Source organism: Ambystoma mexicanum, chromosome 6p (assembly GCF_040938575.1).
Source record: "Ambystoma mexicanum isolate Mex_15411 chromosome 6p, UKY_AmexF1_1, whole genome shotgun sequence".
In the NCBI taxonomy this organism is placed as follows: domain Eukaryota; kingdom Metazoa; phylum Chordata; class Amphibia; order Caudata; family Ambystomatidae; genus Ambystoma; species Ambystoma mexicanum.
Genome location: NC_090935.1, coordinates 381,089,817 through 381,111,793, shown reverse-complemented (window position 1 = coordinate 381,111,793; position 21,977 = coordinate 381,089,817). Strand labels below are relative to the sequence as shown.

The 21,977-nt window shown below is 42.2% G+C and overlaps 1 protein-coding gene across 2 annotated transcripts in view; it reads right to left on the bottom strand.

Annotated features, from left to right (window-relative positions):
* EGFLAM (EGF like, fibronectin type III and laminin G domains) overlaps nt 1-21,977 on the bottom strand; it is a 674,079-nt gene that overhangs the window by 217,000 nt on the left and 435,102 nt on the right. For both annotated transcript variants that reach the window (XM_069627154.1, XM_069627153.1), the window contains exon 10: nt 10,573-10,673. In XM_069627154.1, the coding sequence (XP_069483255.1) occupies nt 10,573-10,673 (101 nt within the window). The remainder of the gene's footprint in view (nt 1-10,572; nt 10,674-21,977) is intronic.

Sequence of the window (21,977 nt, the reverse complement as noted above, 5' to 3'; positions counted from 1 at the left end):
ATCCAGGCCACGCTTTGCAGCCAAGGAGGATATCTCAAATTCAATGCAAGGAGGGACTCAATCAGTGGACCCACAGCCACCCGAGGCAATGTAGCTATGCATGACTCATTCCATCCATCCTCCCAAGACTACAAATTAGTCATTCACACTGTGCAACACATCCAAGAAAGCAACACAGGCACAGGAACAACCCTGGCAGAACAGTGGCTAATTATAGAGAAGGCACTGGATGTACTATTGCTGCTGTATTTATAGCAGTCCAATGATACCAGATACACCTGACAAGCACCAACCATATCCATGGCTCTTTCCTACAAATCAAGGTTAGCGACATCTTATGTAATTAATATGCAATTAGGATGTGTACCATTGCCATTTTCATGGTCTCCAAGCACCGTAGCAGGTCTGAAAGAAAGGAGGGTGGATAGGAGTTAAGAAGTCATTTCATTTTTGGGAGCTCAGTAGGTCCTTTTTTGGATCCCTAAACAATTAGCTTTTTCTCTTTCTCTTTTTGGATTGCTGGCCTATTGTTGTATTCAGAGGGACTCTACTGCAGTCCTACTGTCACTCTAACTCTTTTTGACTTATTATCAGTATTTGGTTCTGAGTCACCCATAAAGCTCCCAGGCTGGCGGCAGTTGTAATTTAGTTTTGACTTCATCAGGGGTGCAAGCAGATTTACTGCATTGGTAGCCCAATGTGACTATTTGAGAGTCATCCGGGTACCAACGTATTTTACTTTGAAGTCCGACTCTTCGCCATTGTTTTTAGCGATTTCCTTTGTTGAAGGAATACATGAGGCAGGCCTTAAAAGGCCATTGTGCACACCTGGGTTCTATGTAGGCCCTGCCATGCACTCTCTGGTGTATATCGGTTTCTGGCCCTGGGCAGGCCGCATAACATCCTCTTTGGGGTGGCCTGGGGTGAATGGTGAATTCAGGGACCAACCAGATAGGAGTGCAGTGTAGTTGATGGGCAGGCTTATTCCAGGCCATGTGTATGTGGGTATAATTCGGGGAGGCTCTCTGCCTACACTCAGTTCTGGAAGTCAGGTTACTGACGTACCTGTTGTAGGATACCCACTATTTTCCTGTTGTTGTAAATTTAAAGGCCAGATCTGGCCATACTGGCTGGACCATGTGGTGGGCTCATCTTCAATTGGGGTTTTACGCTGCGGGTCATCGCTCGTTCACAGGCCTCCTCCACCGTTCTGCTTGCTCCCCTTCTGTGTTGGCACAGCCTTTCTGGGCTGGATATGTCTCCAGGCCATTTTACCACCAGTATCCTGCTTTACCATCGTGGTTGTGCGTCTGCACCTCCCCATCCAATCCCTTTACCCTAGGATCTCTTTGAGCTAACTCTCAGCTTTTAAGGGTCTGACAATGCTATTTTAAGAAGTCTTCTGGAAGGCTTAAATAAAGTTATAAACCATCGTGTGTTGCCATTTAAATGTCTTAGCCAAGTGTGCCTTCAGCCGCTTAATTTATAAGCAACGTGTGTCTTCTTGCAATTGTTCCTTGCACTGAAGAGCCTAGAACATTCCATAACCATGATTGCACAAAATCCCAAACGGTTGGCTTTACAAATGCTTATTAACATGATTTAAAAAGACAAATCTACCAGTTCGCGGATATTGCTTTCTGGCTGTTATTAACTGTATCTATATTGACCACTAGATATCTAAATTGACCATTAGGTGGCACTACAGTAAGAGAAATGCACAGATTGACTATTCAAAAGCGGAGCAGGACGATTAGGCGCGGCCAGTTCGGTGCGGGGCGATTCGCCGTGACCGATTCGGTGCAGGAGACATCTGGGCGCGCCCATTTTGGCGCACCCAGTTCGGCGGTTCGATGTTTCGCCGCAGTGATTTTTTGGCGCGAGCGGCCATTGGATTTACTAGTGATTTACTCTCCTCTAACATCAAAAATTAAACACGTGCTAAAGTCATGCCACACTGACATCAAAAATGAATTGCCTGATTAGCACGCGTTTCATTTTTGATGTCAGAGCAGAGTAAATCGGGCAATTCATTTTTTATGTCAGTGTGTGTGTCCATGACTTTAGCACGCGTTTCATTTTTGATGTCAGAGCAGAGTAAAAATCATGGAAACATACACTGACATCAAAAATGAATTGCCTGATTTACTCTGCTCTGACATTAAAAATGAAACGCGTGCTAAAGTTATGGAGACACACACTGGACATTGCCCCAAAGCAGTCCGCCTTAAGCCTTGCCACCGAGTCAACTCCCAGCTCAGGATGTGTTTGCATCTGTACATTTCAAGAACTGGAATCAGGCGATCTGAGTTCAAATCCTAGCATCCCCACTGCAGTAAATTCTGTGATCTTCAGCAAATCACGTTATCTTCCTATGTGAAACTGGCACATCCGTGAGGTGTGCTTCCCTCATCCTTGTTACCCGCCCAAACTGCTGCACTGCCTTCTTGATTAATTGTGATGTTCCACACACTTCACGCCAGTCACTTGACCCTAAATTATTTTCAAATGCAACACGTTGTCAGGCACAGTACCTGTCAACGTGCTGCATTTGAAAATAATTATGCTTTTAAATTTGGTGTGAGGAAGTTTAGACGTGGCTGCAATGTCAGCCACGTCCAAACGTCCCTCGCGCCAACTGGCTGTGCCGAACCAGCCCGTGGTGAAACTGGCACGCCAAAGGGGGTGTACCGATTCAAAAGAGACATAACACAATCCTGCCAAGCTCTTTTTTTATGACATGCCATGGGAAGTAAAAGAAAACATGACTCAGAGGTGAGAATCTTCAAAGACAGACGTGAATGTGGGCAGCAGAAAGTACATATTTATTGGAGCCATTTGCAGAGAGTCGCTTTTGTATGTATCGAAGTGTGTGCTCCATCAAAACCATGAAACAGCAGATGGCATGAGGGAAAGAAAATTACCCGTGTGTCATTGATAGCACGGCAAAGCCCCCATGCATGGCACTGCTGTGATAGGCGGCAGGACAGGACGTGTGCAACATGTGTGTAAACAGACGAGCCTCAAGAATGAGGTCATTATGCAACGCCAGGGCCATACATTGAGAACCTGAAAGGGAAGGGCAGACATGCATTGCCTGAGATGTGGGGATTCTGGAGTTCAGACGTGTTGGCCATTGGAAGTGCATTCACGTGCCCCCAAAGAATTCATGTATTCTCCTGCCCAGGTTTCTAGAGTAAAACCTCAATTGGTGATATATCACATGACTGTTAGATGATAGTATATGACAATGTAGACCACTGTATACACCTTCAATTAATTTCTTTGGTGCTATAATTTGTAGCAGACAAAGAGGTCTTTGTAAAAATGTGTACCACTTGCAACGCCGTCAGGCAAGGCTACAGCTCCACACCTCCCCAGGCAACACGCCTGGCACACATGCACCCACCCCAACAGTAACACAAGTAAACAACTGGACCAAATGCAAAGCACTCACATGCAGACTAAAGGTACCAACCATTACCTCACAGCCTCATACATACACCGGGGTCCTTAAAAAGAGGTAGACAGAAAATAACCAGCAATCTCGTTTCTGACACAAGAATCCTGTCCCATTGTCAGCTAGTGTCCTCTGACACAAGCATCCTGTCCCCTTGTCAGCTAGTGTCCTCTGACACAAGCATCCTATCCCCTTGTCAGCTAGTGTCCTCTGACACAAGCATCCTATCCCCTTGTCAGCTGTCCCCTTCTCAGCTGGTGTCCTCTGACACAGCATGCAGCAGCTGAGGACACCATTCTGTTCTCAGCCACCTTAAGCTTACTTCTTGCCTCTCTGCTATTCAATCTTGGACGTCCTCTCACTTCTTTACTCTTAACACTGATAAAACGGAGCTCCTATTCTCTCCTGCTAACACTGCCCCTCCTCACTCCCTTCCTCCTTTCATTTTCTTTACCCCCTCCCAACTCCCCTTCTCTCCTTACGCCCGCAACCTCTGTCTCCACATTGACCCCCACCTCTCTCTATCTAACCACATTTCTCTCACTGCCAGATCTTGCCGCTTCCACCTCTACAACATCCGCAAAATTCGCCTTTTCCTAACCTTTCATGCCACTAAACTCCTAATCTCCTCCCTCATCTTCTCCAGACTCTTCTACTGCTCCACTCTTTTCCTCGGACTCCTCTCCTCTCACCTCACCCCCCTCAAATCCATCTACCACTCTGCCATCCTCTGCCTCTGCCTTCTCTCACCTCAGGACTCCATCTCATCTTAACTCATTAGGATGGCTCCCTTTTCACTCCCAGCTCAAATTCACCTTCCTCTGCCTAGTTTTCAAAGCCCTCTATTGTCTTGCCCCTCCCTCCCCATCCTCCCTTCATAATTTCTATACTCCTTCTCGTTCTCTCTGTTCTGCAGACAACTTCCTTCTCTCTTTTCCTCCTTCACCCTGTGCCCCTTCCAACTTCTCGCTTCTTTCCACTGGACTCGCCCATCTCTCCCCATCCGCTCTATTACCTCCTACCCTTCATTTTGCACTTCTCTAAAATCCTATCTCTTCCCCTCACCCCCTTAGCTTCTTTTTCTTCCTTTTCTCCATTGAAGCCACCTCCGCCTTCACCTCCTACCCCCCCTCTCTCACTCTGGTCCCTCTCCATTTGCACTTAACCTCATAAATAATGTAAATTGTTCCTTGTACTGTTTTCTGGTTTAAATTTAATGTCATGTATTGCTTTTTATATTTTCTTGTTCCTCACGTAAAGCGCCTTGGATTAAAGCGCTATATAAATTAAAATAAATACAAATAAATACAAACCAGTGTCATTGAGATTTAGTCGCAGGTCAAAATAAAATGTATACACATGCCTCTGCCGCCATGTATTTCAAGATCAGGCAACTACTCACCGGCACACATGACATGACCTAGCGACTGATGAATCTCTGTAATAGTTTGCAACATTGATATCATGCATCTACACTTCACACCAGCAATTCATTAGGCTACTAGCTAGCTCACACTAAACTCCCTGTGCCCTATGGCACTCACCATGCCATCCTTTTTTCTTTTGGGCATTTTTGCCAGACAACATTTAGGACACCATGCCTGTACCGCATACGTGTGAAACTCAGGTATCCCTTCGTACACCCTCGTAGCACTTTGGAAAACAAGAATACAATCATGAAATTAAAAAAAAATTATAAATGCCCTCCTATGTAAGATATTATGGTATATTAGCATTAAATCACACATTCTTATCCAAGGCATCGCTGCACTAGTGCCTTCTGATCGCCTTAGATTTCTGCCTGCTCTCATTGTAATATCTAGTTTAGTATGTACTGTGCAAGTACTAATAACCATGAGCCTCTTTGTTAACAATCATGACTACAGCTTGCCCTATGCTGGACTCTCTAGTGTATCTGCTGATCAGTTACATAACAGTTCCAGATGCCTAACACCTTTGTTACCATTCATTCTGGGATTAGTTGAGTGACAGACTGTTCTGCTAGGTGAATGGCATGCACGCTAAGTGCATGCCTAGGCCCTCTTCTCTTATTAGTTGAGTTACACATTGTTCTGCTAGATGAACAGCCGGCACACTAAGTACATGACCACACACTCTTCTCTTATTAGTTGAGTCACACATTGCTCTGCTAGGTGAACGGTGACACGCTAAGTACATGGCCAGACCCTCTTCTCTTATTAGTTGAATCACGCATTGCTCTGCTTAGTGAATGGCCAGCACGCTAAGTACATGAACAGGCCCTCTTCTCTTATTAGTTGAGTCACACATTGCTCTGCTAGGTGAATGGCCGGCATGCTAAGTACATGAACAGGCCCTCTTCTCTTATTAGTTGAGTCACACATTGCTCTGCTAGGTGAATGGCCGGCATGCTAAGTACATGAACAGGCCCTCCTCTCTTATTAGTTGAGTCACACATTGCTCTGCTAGGTGAATGGCCGGCATGCTAAGTACATGAACAGGCCCTCTTCTCTTATTAGTTGAGTCACACATTGCTCTGCTAGGTGAATGGCCGGCATGCTAAGTACATGAACAGGCCCTCTTCTCTTATTAGTTGAGTCACACATTGCTCTGCTAGGTGAGTGGCCGGCATGCTAAGTACATGAACAGGCCCTCTTCTCTTATTATAGTTTTACAAATGGATATTTCCCATCTGTGAAAGGCACAGTGAGTAAAAGCAGTGGCTGCGAACTCTCAAGTGGTTAATAACCACTGAACAGGTTATCATGTCTGTTCTTGCGAGAGAGGGGCGCCCGCTACCTTTGTTAAACTATAACCTCTTCTCTTATTAGTTGAGTCACACATTGCTCTGCTAGGTGAATGGCCGGCATGCTAAGTACATTAACAGGCCCTTTTCTCTTATTAGTTGAGTCACACATTGCTCTGCTAGGTGAATGGCGACACGCTAAGTACATGCCCAGACCCTCTTCTCTTATTAGTTGAGTCACACATTGTCCTGCTAGGTGAATGGCCGGCATGCTAAGTACATGAACAGGCCCTCTTCTCTTATTAGTTGAGTCACACATTGCTCTGCTAGGTGAGTGGCCGGCATGGTAAGTACATGAACAGGCCCTCTTCTCTTATTAGTTGAGTCACACATTGCTCTGCTAGGTGAATGGCCGGCATGCTAAGTACATGAACAGGCCCTTTTCTCTTATTAGTTGAGTCAACATTGTTCTGCTTGGTGAATGGTCAGAGTGCTATGTATATGCCCCGGCACTCTTCTCTTATTAGTTTAGTCACACATTGCTCTGCTAGGTGAATGGCTGGCATGCTACGTCCATGAACAGGCCCTTTTCTCTTATTAGTTGAGTCACACATTGCTCTGCTAGGTGAATGGCGACACGCTATGTACATGCCCAGACCCTCTTCTCTTATTAGTTGAGTCACACATTGCTCTGCTAGGTGAATGGCTGGCACGCTAAATCGCTAAGTACATGCCAAGGTACTGTTTCCTTATTAGTTTAGTCACACATTGTCCTGCTAGGTGAACGGCCGGCACGCAAGTACATGACCACACACTCTTCTCTTATTAGTTGAGTCACACATTGTTCTGCTAGGTGAATGGTCAGAATGCTAAGTGCATGCCCAGGCACTCTTCTCTGATTAGTTGAGTCACACATTGTTCTGCTAGTTGAATGGCGGTATGCTAAGTACATGCCCAGGACCTTTTCAGGAACTTTTCAGTCATTAGTTGAGTCAAACATTGATCTGCTAGGTGAATGGCTGGCACGCTAAGTACATTCCCAGGCCCTTTTTTGCTTATTAGTTAAATCACACATTGTTCTGCTAGGTGAATGGCGGGCAGGCTAAGTACATTGTTCTGTTAGGTGAACGGACGGTGTGCTAAGTACATGCCCAGTCGTCCATACAAAGAGCAACCAACTGTATGCATGGCAGTGCTACCCTACTTTGCTTAACCATGCTCATTAACGTTAGCTCCACATTGGCAGCTTAATCTCCTGTCTGCGAGTAAATAATTCCTGAACATATCCTAACTTGCAGGAAGACACATGCATGGGAGTATTTCATCTTAGAATTGTGCGTCGTGCAGGAGTCCCTTTGGTGCAGCCTTATGCATTAGCTCCTTGTGGTTTCATTACACAAAACTAAATGCTTCCACGTCTTTGCATTAAAAATGTCCTTTGCACCTGATGTCATTAGTCCATCTGGCAGATCAGAGCTTTTGCACCGGCTCTTGCAGCACTGCCACTGCTGACCTGAACTTCCCCCGACCATGCTCCCATCGCGTAAACACCAAACGTCAACTGCTCAATAGCAGTACTTACCTGGGTGTGGGAGCACTCAACGTGGGACCTGCTGATGCTTGACATGACACACGCACCACATGCGTATCACCAGACATACAGGGAGAGAGGGAGAATGCCATATTCTTCACTTGCCTGCCCAACGTTGGGAAGGAGATTGTCCTATCCCGCCCCCTCACCTATTCTGCGGTAAGTGTAGGCCAAGGGGGGAGAGACACCCACCCCCACTGCACATCTTCTTATGATATAACCTAGAGATTTACACGAATAATGCAGCTCACAGCCTCTGCAACAGATACCATTTTTTTTTTAGAGCAGATGCCATCTTTTTACAAGGCCCAAAAATCATCCCTCTGTGAACTCAGCTCTTCCATCCCCAGCACCTCGCACAGAAAGCCCCAGACATCACCAACCCCCGCCAGTTCTGCGCGAGCCTTGTTCCCATGGATGTCCAGCCATTTATTGTTTTAATTCTTCAGTTTCACTTCCACAGAATGTGCTCTCTACAGAGAGAGAAACCAGAACAGGCCCCACCGCAAGTGCCTATCCATCTCCACTAAACTGGCATGCCCTCTCAACCCCCATCCCACCAGGCCAGGACCCACCAGTCCCTGCCCACCACTCTCTTTCATGTTGATACCCATCTGACCCCCTCGCACTGAACATTCCAGAACAACCACCATAGACTTAATCCCGCGCAGCAGTATATTCTCCCCAAAGCAACACACGTCTGTTTGTATCATGAGGCACCAGGGAAAGTAAACAGTAGATCAAACCCCCATGGGGAGACACCTGGGTGCTGGACCCGGGTATCAATGAAACCTTGAATGTAGAGGTTGGAATGCCAATGTATTAGTCAATTTTCTCTAAGTACCCCCATTCATGGAAGGATTTTATGTTCACATTATTATCAGTTCCTGTTGTTCAGCTTAGGCAGTTAGATATGTGTCACATTTGTCCTGATCTTCACCGCAGAGATGAGCCCAGCTGACCCACGTGCCACCAGATTGACTGGAAATCAGCAGCCAATTGCAGCCTGGCAGCCGCTATAGAAAAGAATGTGCCATACAGGCCCACCAGTCTGCACTGTGATTTTGTACTGTATGTAATGACACCAAGTTTGACAAATTAGTTTCTTATAATGTACTGCCACTGCAATTTTCGGCAGAGGGCTCTCGGGCAGCAGAGTTCTTTGCTTGCATACTTTATTTTATATAAAGTTTGCTATCCTTGCAACTTATCTCTTGGTCTCATTCCGTGACGGGGCGTGTCATTTTTATTTTTGCATTTTTGTGAGGACACGTGTTTGGGGGCCCACCTTCACCATGTATCAATATTTCTAGGGAGTATAATGCCACCCCCCTTTTCTTCTTATGTCATGCCGCTTTACTAATAATTCAGGGCTTTCTCCCTTTGTGATCCCACTTAAAGCATAGCTGGCGTGCCTACTTGAGCAACAACTGTGTGATCCTTGACAAAGCGATGCATTGTTTCTCTGCACATTTCGGAGTGTTTGGAAAAAGACTGGAGAACTGTATTAAGCACTTTAAAAAAAACAAAAAAAATAGGCGCCATTCAGGCTTTAGTGTTGTGCTATGCAACTCCACTCACTCAGTCCTAGGGGCTGATTGCAAACGTGTTTCTATGCAAGGCATGCACTGGGACCTCTGAGTGGTTAAACGTTCTGTTGAATTCGCAGAATGTGGTGAAAGGGAGAGATCCACACATGCTGGAGTCTACCCTTAAGGACGAAGAATATGCGTTTGTAAGATTGAAAGATGTACAAATAATAATTAATTAATTTTCATATAGTGCCTTATATCCGATTGGTCATTCTCGCTCTTTAATAGGGCTTGCTATTTCTCAACATAATGCTACTCAAGTTTTTGAGCTTAGAATGATAAATGGCTGAGTCCGCCATGGCAGTACTCAGCCCATTGACTGCAGTTTGCAGAGATCTATGAAGCCAGCACTTTTGAAAGGTAGCACGTTCACCACATATGGACATGCGACACACTGAAGAGTGACAGCTGGAAGGTGTTGAATGGGTCATAACCACTGGCATTGCTCATGGCCAGACTCCAAAACATTGGTTTTTAGACAGTCTGGCACTGCAGTAGGGGAAAACCCAGAGGCACAACAGACCCGGTCCTACCCCAAAATGGGCAGTACTGCACGGTCTGCGTGAGACCACAAATGACCCCAGTTTGGGAGTGAGAGCAACAATGGATCCCATGGCATCGGCTAAACCTTTTCCACACTGGTCTCATGCCCCCACCAACGTGCACAGTGGAGGTAATTAGGGGATTCTATGCACGCATGTGGTAGCCACAGGGAAGGAGCCCTTGGCATGCCAGGAAGCCCTAATCACACTGGCAAGGAGCCCATTGGACACTTCTCTGGTAATAGCCTGACCGGCGACCGTGGAAGGGAATAGACTCACTCTCTGCATCCCAGCGCGATTTGCTTTAAACCTCCCCAGGCCGAAAACCAGCCCTATTGGCTGAACATCTGTGTTTATAGACTGGCGGCTCATATTTAAGTAGACTGATGGACACAAACACAAGGACAATTCTTAAACATTAACATCAGAAGACATTGCGTTGAAACCGTTAAAGTACCACAATATCAGTTTGGACAGCACAGCCGCATTCCATTTATAGGCCGTTGAGAGAGACAAGCTGTTAGGAAGGGCAGGTAGCAGATGAACATGACAGGACATGCTGCTGGTGAACAGCAGGAAGCCGCTGATCATATCCGGTGTCCTGTGGAGGGAAGGTTGTTACCGTCACTGCTGAGCTTGCGACGCTCCCTCATGTTACTCACCCGAAACTCGATGGTAATTTCAAATGACTGATAGGAGTTTTTCAGCGGCTCGAAGGTCATGTACGAATGGCCGTAGAACTGGGGGTAGCGGATCGTGACATCTAAAAATAAACAAAATCACGCTGTCATACATCAGCTTAGACTGAGACACACAGTTCATGAGGAAGGCTGCAGCGCCTCCAACTGAGGTAAAGACATTTAACGGTTTATCTGGGGGGCGCTGTGCGAGGGCAGGCGGCACACAGCTTGTCAACGCATGTGCCCTTCATTCCAAAGTCACTTAGTTCCAGAAATAAAGGAGAAGCAAATGCAGAATTAGTTGAGTATAGACTGCTGTATCCTCCAACTGTGGCGTGATGGCAGAAGATTACGGATTTCATAAGTAACTGCCATGACATCACAGCAGGGTGGAACAGCATTTATTTTCTCTGCCAGCTATGTTTTCTTTTTGGGTTGCTGTGGCATGAGAGGAGAGACCAGTAATGTGTTCACTCTGAGCCCCCTGAAATGCTGGGTTCCTAAGGTACCGCACATAGGGTAGAACAATAATGCAGAGGTTCCATGCACAGCATACAATTTTCGGGGATTAGCTTTAAGCAGCAGCGTGAATTACACCTCACAGGGTACAGAGTGACACGAGTTGCCTATCAGATCTCACTCACAAACCCTCAGTGGAATAGATCCCCAAAGTTGATTGCTAACCAACCATATAGTTAAGGCGAAGTTAAATTGAGCAGATTTAACGCAACAAAAAACTTGAAATTTGGCGGCTGTGGGAAGCCATGACCATCTTAAATCCACGCGATCCCGTTGATGTCCCCCATAATGCCATTCGGTATGTCATTGTGAATTCCTTCTCTTGTAATATTTGCTCAAGGGTTTTGTTGCGTTAAATCTGCTCAACTTAACTAAAGTTTTTTCCATTGAATTTCAAGGCTTTTGTTATGCCATTGTTTTTTTACGGCCACTAGCCATGGCCTTCAACTATGGCCAGTGGCCAGGGCCTTCAGCCGTGTCCACTGTACATGCTCCCCCAATATGTTTCTTTTGGTCCCAATAGGTGGCCAATTTTTGTTTGCTGATTTTCAGCCAAATCAGTCATATGAGTCAAAAGTTAGTAGCAATTCAGTTTTAGGGTTTCCTATGTATCCCGATACTCAACTTAACTATAGTGCGGCAACCGCTGCCCTATAATATACACACACATATATGCTACTTTATACATAGCTTAATAAAACCAAGACAGGCATTATGCAAGGCTGTCAAGCCAACTACACCCTTGGTTTCTCCCTTTTAGGGATCATCAGTGCAGTCTAGTCTTGGCAGCCCTGTGGTTGGAGCATTATGGCATTTATGCAAAACACTAAAAGTTATGGTTGGTTTAAAAAATCTAGAAAAAAAAAACCTGTTCACCTGAAATGTGAAAGCAGGACAGTCCATTTGAGTCAAGTCACACCTTCCACAACGCCACCTAGTAGCCATCGCTGGAAGCTCACCTCCAGTTCTGAGCCACTTCAGCAGGACATTGGTGCTTATGCACCTTTCAGGTGAAAGGTTTTTTTTCCCAAACTGTTTTAAACCCACCATAACTTTATTGGTGTTTTGTATATATGAAGTAATGCTACAACCACAACACTGTCAGGCCTACACTGCATTCATGATCCCTAATAAGTGTTAAACCAGGAATCATGTTGTCTTGTCTTGGGTTGATTAAGCTACCTGTAAAGTAGCACTGCTCTCTAAGAAAAATACCATTTCCTGCAGGAAAATACTTGCATTTAGACTCATTTGCTTACCCACAATGCCTTGTTGATGTGTCTTAGAACTGGAGGTGAACTTCTAGCAATGGATACTAGGTGGCATTGTGGAATGTGTGTTTGGGATCACATGGACTATCCTGATTATATATAGTTATATGTATTCATACATATACATGCTTTCCACACCATTTTTGAATTTACGCAGCATGCAGGGGACTCGGGAAGCAGCTTGTCTGCTACAGGCTCAGACTCTTTGGATGAGCAGCACGCTTTATCGGGTGTACTTCCCACCAGTTCAAGTAAACCGACAGACACAGTAATCAGTAAAGAATTGTCACTCTTGCGTGAAATCGAGAAATATCAAAAGAGGGAGATTTCTAAGTGGTGGGAGGAACATGAGCTCCAGAACTACCTCAATGTCAAACGTGTGCCAAGAGGTTTGCGAATAATGACTACTCCTTCATTTGAGGACCAAGATCCTGTTATGCTGGAAGAATGGGGGCAAGCTAGCAATGCACGTTCTGCATGTTTTCTCACAATATTAGTGAAATATGCTAAATTAGATCGCACAGCTGCCTTGAAATCATTTGAAGTAGTAGAAATTCAGCTGAAGGAAATACCATCCACTGAAGATGGCAATAAATTCAGATCTAAGATTGATGCTAATCTGATTGCCTATGAGGAGGACATTAAGCAGCGGAAACATGGAGCATTCATCAGAGATAAAAACTATTATGAGACTGGGCGAGTGTACACATTTGGCAAAGGTTTCGATGCTCTTTACAACAGTTCAAAGCCTCCTACACAGTCAGCAGAGTCCAATGGTGTGGCTTCTACTTCCTCTGAGTCAGATGTATCTAACTCTGAAACTGATGAACCTACCATCAGGTTGAATTTTTTAGATGAGATGCGGCTCCTGCGTCAAGATGGAAAATCTCAAAAACAAAGCAGGGGTGGCGCAAGAGGCAGAGGATGCAACTTGCCGGTTGTAAGAAGAGCCCAGAGCCCATGGGCCAATGCGGGCAACGATCAAAGCACAGATTCTCAGAGCAGACTAACTCGCTCTGGATCATGGGGAAGCAGCCATAACTGCTGATACCATGCAAGTTATTAATCTTTCATCACATGAGCTCACCAAATCGCAGACTGACCTTAATTTGGGTGTCAATTTTTGTCCCATTGCTGCTTCTGATTATGTACAGACACATCTTGATTTTGATCAGTTCTTCAGGAAAATCAAGTTAAAAAAGTGTTTTGCTACTAATCCAGCTAGGGTTTCCAGAACTATACTTCAACATGGTCATACTGACTTATTTCTGATAATGCGTCTCTAACTGACTTGGCTAGCCTGGCCGAACTCCATTTTGACCCTACTAATATTAATCTTGAGAAGTTTGATATCAATCCACATTGGCCTGGTAGCTCACATCTTAAATGCAAGTCTAAATTCAACCCTCCTAGGTCTACGGGAGGTTGTATGGAGGCTTTCTATGACTTATTCTTCACATAGTCACAATCTTTACCAGTACCAATCTGAGTCCTTACGAGAATTACTTCTCATGACTCATGTTGTCATTAAACCCTCAGACAAGTGCTCCAATATTGTATTGCAAGACTGTGCAGACTAGGTGGCTGAAGCTTTAAGACAGTTACGTGATTGTGCATGTTACCTGCAATTGCACAGTAATCCCTTTGCCAAGATTCAATCTGATCTTGTGGCATTGGTTAGGAAATGGTGTTAGTTGGGGATTCTTGATGAAGATTTGGCTACATTTCTAACCCCTCCTTTCTTCACCGCTGCCACTATTTATTGTTTTCCCAAAGCCCATACATGTCTTATTCAACCACCTGGGAGGCCTATTGTTACTTTATCTGGCTCTTTGTTGGAAAATCTGTCCTGCTTCATTAATGAAACTTTGATTTCCTTTGTTTCTGTTTTACCTTATTTTTGCGGGACACCAATGGTTTTTTACATCACATCAATGGGATGCCATTGAAAGAGGGTTTGATTTTGGCTACTCTGGATGTGGTTTCTTTGTATAATTCTATTGATCATTCTATAGGGGTAATTGCATGTAAATCATTTCTGAATTCACGCTGCCTGACTTTGTTTTCACACAGTACTTTGATTTTGGAGATGTTGGCATTCTGTCTCACTAATAATGTATTTTTATTTGAGAATGCATTTTTCATCAAGTACAAGCGACTGCTATGGGCAGTATGTTTGCTCCCATGTACGCCAATGTTTTGTCTGACATTGTCTCTGAGCATTTCCTCCGACCCCGATTGTAGCCTGGTGGCATTACATAGACAATGTTTTCACAATTGTTGTAATTTGTCTTTCACTGAGAGCCATAGCACTTGTGAGAAAGTGTATCTTGATGTTGCTTTTTCTTTGCATGATGATGGTTTACACACATTGTTGTATGCAAATCCCACTAGCTTGAGTCTTCCTTTAAATGCCACCAGTAGCCACCCGGTTATATGCAAACGCAGTATTCCGTATGGGGAGTTTGTGCAATAGCAGAGGAATTATTACGACATTACTACATTTGACAAATGTTGCTCCCAAATATCCTCACCCTTTTTAAAGTGGGGATATTCTAAAGGTGTGATTAAGAATGCCTAGGTTCAGGCAAGAACATTGAAAAGAGGTAATGTGCTCAATAACAACAGACTTGACACAGAGGCAAAAAATAATGATCCTAGGTATATTCTCACCTATAGTAGTGCATCCCAGAATGTTAGAAAACTGATACAGAGACTTTGACATGTGCTAACATTGGATAAGGACTTATCTTCATTGCTTTCATTAAGGCCTACCTTGACTTTTAGACGGGCACCTTCCTTGAGGGATATATTGGTTTCCAGCTTTCTACTGCCTGTTCTCAAAATATCAGCACAGAGTACATGGTTGGCTACACTTCCTATTGGTTTTATGAAATGCCATAAATGCAAGGTTTGTGCCCATGCCATTTCTTTGAAATGATTTCAACACCCTGTGACTGCTTTTCCTTGCACTATCATAGAGTTCAACACATGTTATACCACCTTTGTGGTTTACATAGTTTGCTGCCCTTGTGACAAATGGTATGTGGGCAGCACTACGTGCAAACTTAAGGTTAGGATACTTCACAACTTCAGACCCATCTTATCCCATGGAGAAACATTTGAAGGAATATCATTACAATTTCCTACTGTTAACTCTTTTTGGTGTTGCACATGTCACCATTCATCCAAGAGGTGGAGACAGAACTCTTAAACTTGGCCAGCTTGTAACCAAGTACATACTGGATCAGTACAGTAAGGTGCCCCGTGGCCATAACATTGATGAAGAGCTTTACACCTATCTTGGAGTGTGACTAGTGTGCTGTTTGTTTTTTTACCTCTTTGTGCCTTTGCTTATTCTTTCTGCAATCTGTTGCTTTTTTGTTTTTTGTATCTAGCTAGGTTTCTCTGCTGCTTTTTCCTTTTCTTTTATTTTATTATCCTGCATCTCTGACGATTATTTTAGTCATTTAGCTGATTATTGTCTGATGTATCTTTGAAGTCCTGGGGTTCATTGTGGCTTGTTCAATTAGGCTCCAATTATGGTTTGTGGATGTTACTGCAAACCATTTCTTTGAAGTTTATTCCCTTCCCCATTGGCAGTCTGCATTGTTCAGTGCTGTGAGTTATTTGACTGTAGTTTCCATTTTGAGGACAGGCTGTGATGTTGGTATGTCCATGTGCCTCTGGCCATCGGTTTCTTTCCTTTTTTTTCCATTTTGGGTTTTTATTGCTGTTGTGTATTTTATGTTATGGTGCCTTTGGCCAGTAATTTGAACTCACAACAGCTTTACTGCACTTGGCTGCTATCTACCTTACGGGCTGGCCAGTGAGGCACATTTAGTTCATGTTCATGGATTCCACAGCCCTCTACGCATGTGCACTTTATAACTTTATTACTTTGATGTTATTAGGATGAGCCCTTTACTATTTACCAATTTGTATTGGCTATTTTAATCTTGGCTGTTTTTAGGATCAGTAACTTATCTTGCATTTTGCACTGTTACTTAATCCATATGTTGCTACAGGCACTTGTACTTTATCTTACATGTGCATATTTCTGAATGGTCTCTGCTAGGTTATTATGTATTTGTGTTTTTAAAACTGAGAATGATTGTTTTTGGTTGATAGGAATATAGGTACTTCACATTGACATACCTGCACTGTCCTTTATTCAATTGCTGCTTCAGCTCTCTCACTTTATTACTTGCATTGCTGTGGTTCGTCAGAACCTTTTCCAGCCTTATATGTCTTCCATATTGTCCTTTGGCAGCTATTAGCATTTTCTTTTTGTTTCACAGTCTCTTTGAATGATGAATGCCCATCTTACTGGTTTCTTTTGGAGCTATGCCATATATGTACATGCAGACTATATTCATTATTCCATCCGCAATGTTAATTTGCATTTGTTTAGGCCTGCATGTCTGTTAACATGAAAATAAATGTTTTTGTTTATTTATTTTGGACATGCACATTAATGGTCATTAATTAAGTTTTTGTTAATCCGCCTATACTTATTTTGAATATCTATTATGGTTATGATGTTTGTACCATTTGTAACATTTTGGTACTGTTATTAGACTGTGTTGTGCTCCATTCCAACATGTCCGCCTGCATTGCTTGTGTGTCGGGTACTTTTTGTATAGCTGCCAAAAGGCTGCAGTTTTAAATACACAAATACTTGATAAGCTAGCAGAGAACATTCAATAATATGCACAAACAATAAATATTGCTGTGTTATTAAATCATGGTCGGATGGCACAGCATAGATGCCTGCCCATACATCCGCTCAGTGGCAAATTATACAGATGTCAGTGACCAGCAAAAATAGCATATCCTTGTGATTAATTGAAAATGAAACTTCTTGTTTAATACTTTAACTAGACATAAACCCATTAAGTCTCTGTGCGTGCCACCAATCAAAATCCATCAATGCATCAGACATGACAGATATCACATTTTGTGGCTTTATCACCATACATCTGTGCTAGATCGCATTGGTGGACACAAAGCTGATGCCATTTTCTCTTTATGACGACTCTCAGAATTTGTTTTGCAGGAACTCTGGATTTGATAGATTCAACTCACTGAAGCCGCTTTATGTGTTCTTGGTCTACATTTAATATGCTTTCTAGGCTGAATTAGAATAGAGCATCATTTTAACCAAGTGGTGCATAAGGAGGCATACCTTTACCACCCCTAGCGTGACACAAGGATCTAAGAGACATCAGCTGACACATGGTGCAGATTTTACCACAATGTAATCCATCCCAGGAACCATATTGGCCCCTGGGTACATTAAACCCAAAGACTGAGTTTTAACCAATCAAAAGTAAAAACAGGAGACATAGGTAGCCACAGATTCAATTTGAACTCCATCTCTAAAAGAGCAAAGAGGCCTGTGTGGTTCCGCAATATGATCAAACTAGCAAAAGGATGCATAGAGACATTTATTTTAAAATGATAAAAGTCAAAATATAGGATGTTGTCAAGTATTTTGAATGGCACGATTATGTAGTTTACCGGCTGTACAAAAGAATGATGTTTTATTTCTTTTCCCATTTAGTCTACAAAAAGAAGTTGAGTATAATAAACATGCCTATATATTTGGGTATCCTATCATATGGTTTCAAAATACCATTGAACATATTGATAAGAAAAAATCAATAAAACATGATCATATCACATAAAACATATATAAGAGAAAACTCTTTACAAAGTCTAAAAAACATCAGCACAAGTAAACCGATATAAGTGGGTCCTAGTATTATAGTATCTTTAAGGTCCAGCGTGTGTCTCGTTCACACTATGATCCTATTTGCAGCAACCAATTCCGGCTGATGTATGTTAACCTTAATACTTCATAGCATCCCGACTAGTACAAGTTTCTGTCAATTAGGCACACAGATGTAGGATATTCTTCAGGGGCACATACTGTCTTGTGTATAAAGTCTGTTTTGTTAAAAAACTTTCTTCTTTGGGGACCCAAAATAAGGTACCCTGAATGACTCCTAGGTTGAAAGTCCCTGAGTCTTTCGGACACCTTAACTGGTTTTGATAGGCAGATTCAGTTGTTAAAAAAAATTCCTGCCTTTATCGTCTTCTCACAGTTCCAAAATATCATCCGGTCTTTGGCATTGTCATCTATGTCAACATAGTGACTGTTGGCATGAAATAATTCCCTCCTATTAATTTGAAAAAAACCTCATGTGTTGGTTTGTAGGTTTCAGGCTCAAACATCCAATTAGAACAAAACTTGTGATATATGTTCTTCCATTTTCAATGTTCTTGAAATTTTAATAGTATTGTTTTGGCCAAACAAACCTCCAGACTCCCACATCTGAAAAACAGATTATTGTACGAAGTTTAAAAGAACATGGTGGATTTGATGTAATATTTTACAGTGTAAATAGGTTGAAAAGCAGCGTTTCTTTTGTATTGGCATGAATAGCACTTGTATTGATTTCCCCGCTATATTGTGCTGGTCTCAACCCAGAGTAAACTAGTCCACACCTTTGGGAAGCACCTTTCAAGGAGAATCTTAAAAAATAAATTAAAATATCAGCAACTTTAGATTTGCAGTGTGAGCAGAGATTACAATCTGAATTCACGAGATGGCATAAGTGTGTTCTTTTTTTATAGCCAAGGTTCAAACTTATTTACTGCACTTAGTATGTAAGGTTTTAACTTTGCCTTGCAAATAAGCCAGTCAGTTTGTGTGCCTAATGCAGAATAACACAAAATGGGCAAAAAGCGCACAAGGCTCATATGTACCAGCAAGACGGTGAAGAAATACTACAGGTCATCTCGTGTAAGAATTCAGGGGAGATATGACATCTGTTACATCGGGCTACCTTTAATACACAGGTACCACTGCAGATTAATGCAGTTTCAGAAAGTGATTGGCAAGACCACTTCACCATCTTTATGCTTCCATTGAAGAAGAAGCAGTACAAATTAACTTCCCACCTGGTCAAACAATGTTATTAGAGTTCGACTGAGAAAATATTGGCTATTATATCTCCAAATTAAGCTCTTCGAGAGCTCTGGGGCCCGATGGTCTGACAAATTATCACCTTAAACTAAATTCTGAGCTATGGGTGGACATTCTCTTTAAAATCCGTTCACAGATCATTCAAACAGCGACTATTCCACCTTCCTGGAAAAAATCAACTATAATTCCCATCTTTAAAAAGGCTAATCGACAGGAAGCTTGTAACTATTGTCCCATTGCATTAGTAGATGCTGCCGGCAAATTGTTTGCTCGATTGATTCTCAGGGATCTAAATTTGTGGCTGAACAGAAATAAGTTAAGAGATCCTCAACAAACAGGTTTTATTGTTGGACTCAGAACATCAATCAATGTAATTGTAATAAGTGCTATTCAAATGCAATGTATCCATACAAAGCAACCACTATACATGGCATGCATAGATTTCAAGTCAGCTTTTGACTCAATATCAAGGAGTTGCTGGATGCCCTTCTATGATCCTTACTTTAATTTCTCAATTGCATACAAGTACCCCTATTCAAATCAGATCATCGCTAGAAGGGAAAGTATCTGCCCCCATACCAACCAATCTAGGCCTCAAGTAGGGGTGTATCCTGGCCTCAACATTATAGCCGATGTGAAACACAACTTTACACTGATAGTGTTGGATCCTCCAAAACTAGGCAGCTCACGAGTAGCGTGGTTATTCTTCATGGTTGATCTTGTCCTGCTCTGTAAGATACCCAGAGGCCTTCAAAACATACTCTCATCCCTAGGAGACTATGCTAACCAGAACCATCTAGAGATGAATACCCAAAAGACCAAGATCCTACAATATAACTCAAGTAAATCATAGAACAAAAGACCTCAGAAGTGGGTTCTGAATGGGGAGACACTTGTAGAACACCAACATCACAAGCGCAAATGATGAAAGCAAAATATGGCAAATTCTCTTATTCGACATTAATTACCTATTATATACAAGAAAATGGTGCCTACAATCTTATATGGCTTTGAGACCAAGCCACATAGGGCAGAAAACGCATGGGTTAAACAAGAGGGACTTTGTTGGAAAACGGTACTAAAGCTGCCTAAAAGTGAACTGATGTCTATAATAAGGTTCAAACTAGGACTACCTTCCTTATTTATCATTTATTTCTGGAAAGTTGGAGACCAAAAAATGGAGACCACAGATTTCCTTGTTGTTGCCTCAAGTCGACATTACAGACAAATTGTTGATTAAGAACCCTACAAGAACTAAAATCAAATCATGGCAGTATGATTGGCTGTGCACTATTAAAGCATGCAGTAGTTACCAATCTTTTAAGGACAATTTATTGGTGGATAAAAATTGAGATCCATGGAAAGGTACATTATAAAATTCCCTAGCACGAAATAGATATATATGTATATTTGTTTTCGGCTGAATCTCTGCAGAACTAGAGAAATACAGGCTAGAAGACGGGAATTATCTAGCAATGAAAATATATGCAGATTTTTCTGCAGCCAATAACAACGAGAAACCTTACCACATCTATTGTCTGAATGCAATGCTCAGAACTAGGTATATTGCGATTTAGATACTTTTGGCACTAGTTTAAGGACTACAGAACACTGACAACTGAATCTCTGTGGCAGCGGCTATATCATAGTAAACATTTGATGTTCCAAACAGCAATTGTAAAGTTTATACTGGAGTTAAAGTTGGAATAGACTGCAATGAAAAAGAGCCTGAAATCTGAAGTGCTATAATCTGTTGTCCTATGAGACCTGCCTAAATGGGAGTGGTTGTGAAGTGAAAGGAGACAGATGAAATGGTAAATAACCCTAAGTTAGAAGAAGGAATGTTTTGACTTATTGATGATTTTTTGATTTTCCACCCCTTGTTTTTCATTGTTATTCTTCTACTTATTATGACTAATAGACAGACTATTCATGTTTTATCATATAAAAAAAATAACAAAAAAAGTTTGTTGTAACAGAAGAATTCAAATATTGTTTGGATCTAATATTTTATTTTATTTTATAAGATTCATTTTGTGAAACTTGTATTGAAAGGCTGAATTATTTAACCATATCAATACAAAAATGTAAAAAAAGAATAACAAAGAAGGCCTGTCATTTCATTGAAATCAATCATTTACTTAAACAATTATATAGGTTTGTTTACATGAGTCATTTTACTGAAGCATGAGATCCTGTCCAGAGGTTAAATGAAGGGAATGTTAAAAAAAGATTACATTTTACATACAGAAACAAATGTGGCCTAGATGTTTGCAGCTATGAGTTTTACAACATGAGACTGGGTGTGTTGCATTTGTGAGACCCTTCTCATTTTAAGCAGTCTAAATTACTTTATAATTTAAATAATTTAACTTTATGAAAAATGTTCACACTAATTAATCCTGCATATTCAGATATGTGTCTAGGCTGGGGGAATGCAGACCTCTGTGTTTCATTAATGCACCATATTGCTGCAATTAGATATATTGATTTTTAATTCAATATTACTCTGAGCAAAACGGCCAACACCTTCTTCCTATTGAGACATATGAACAGCCAATGGAGATTGGGGGGAATTCTCTGGGAGTATCAGACTGTTGTTA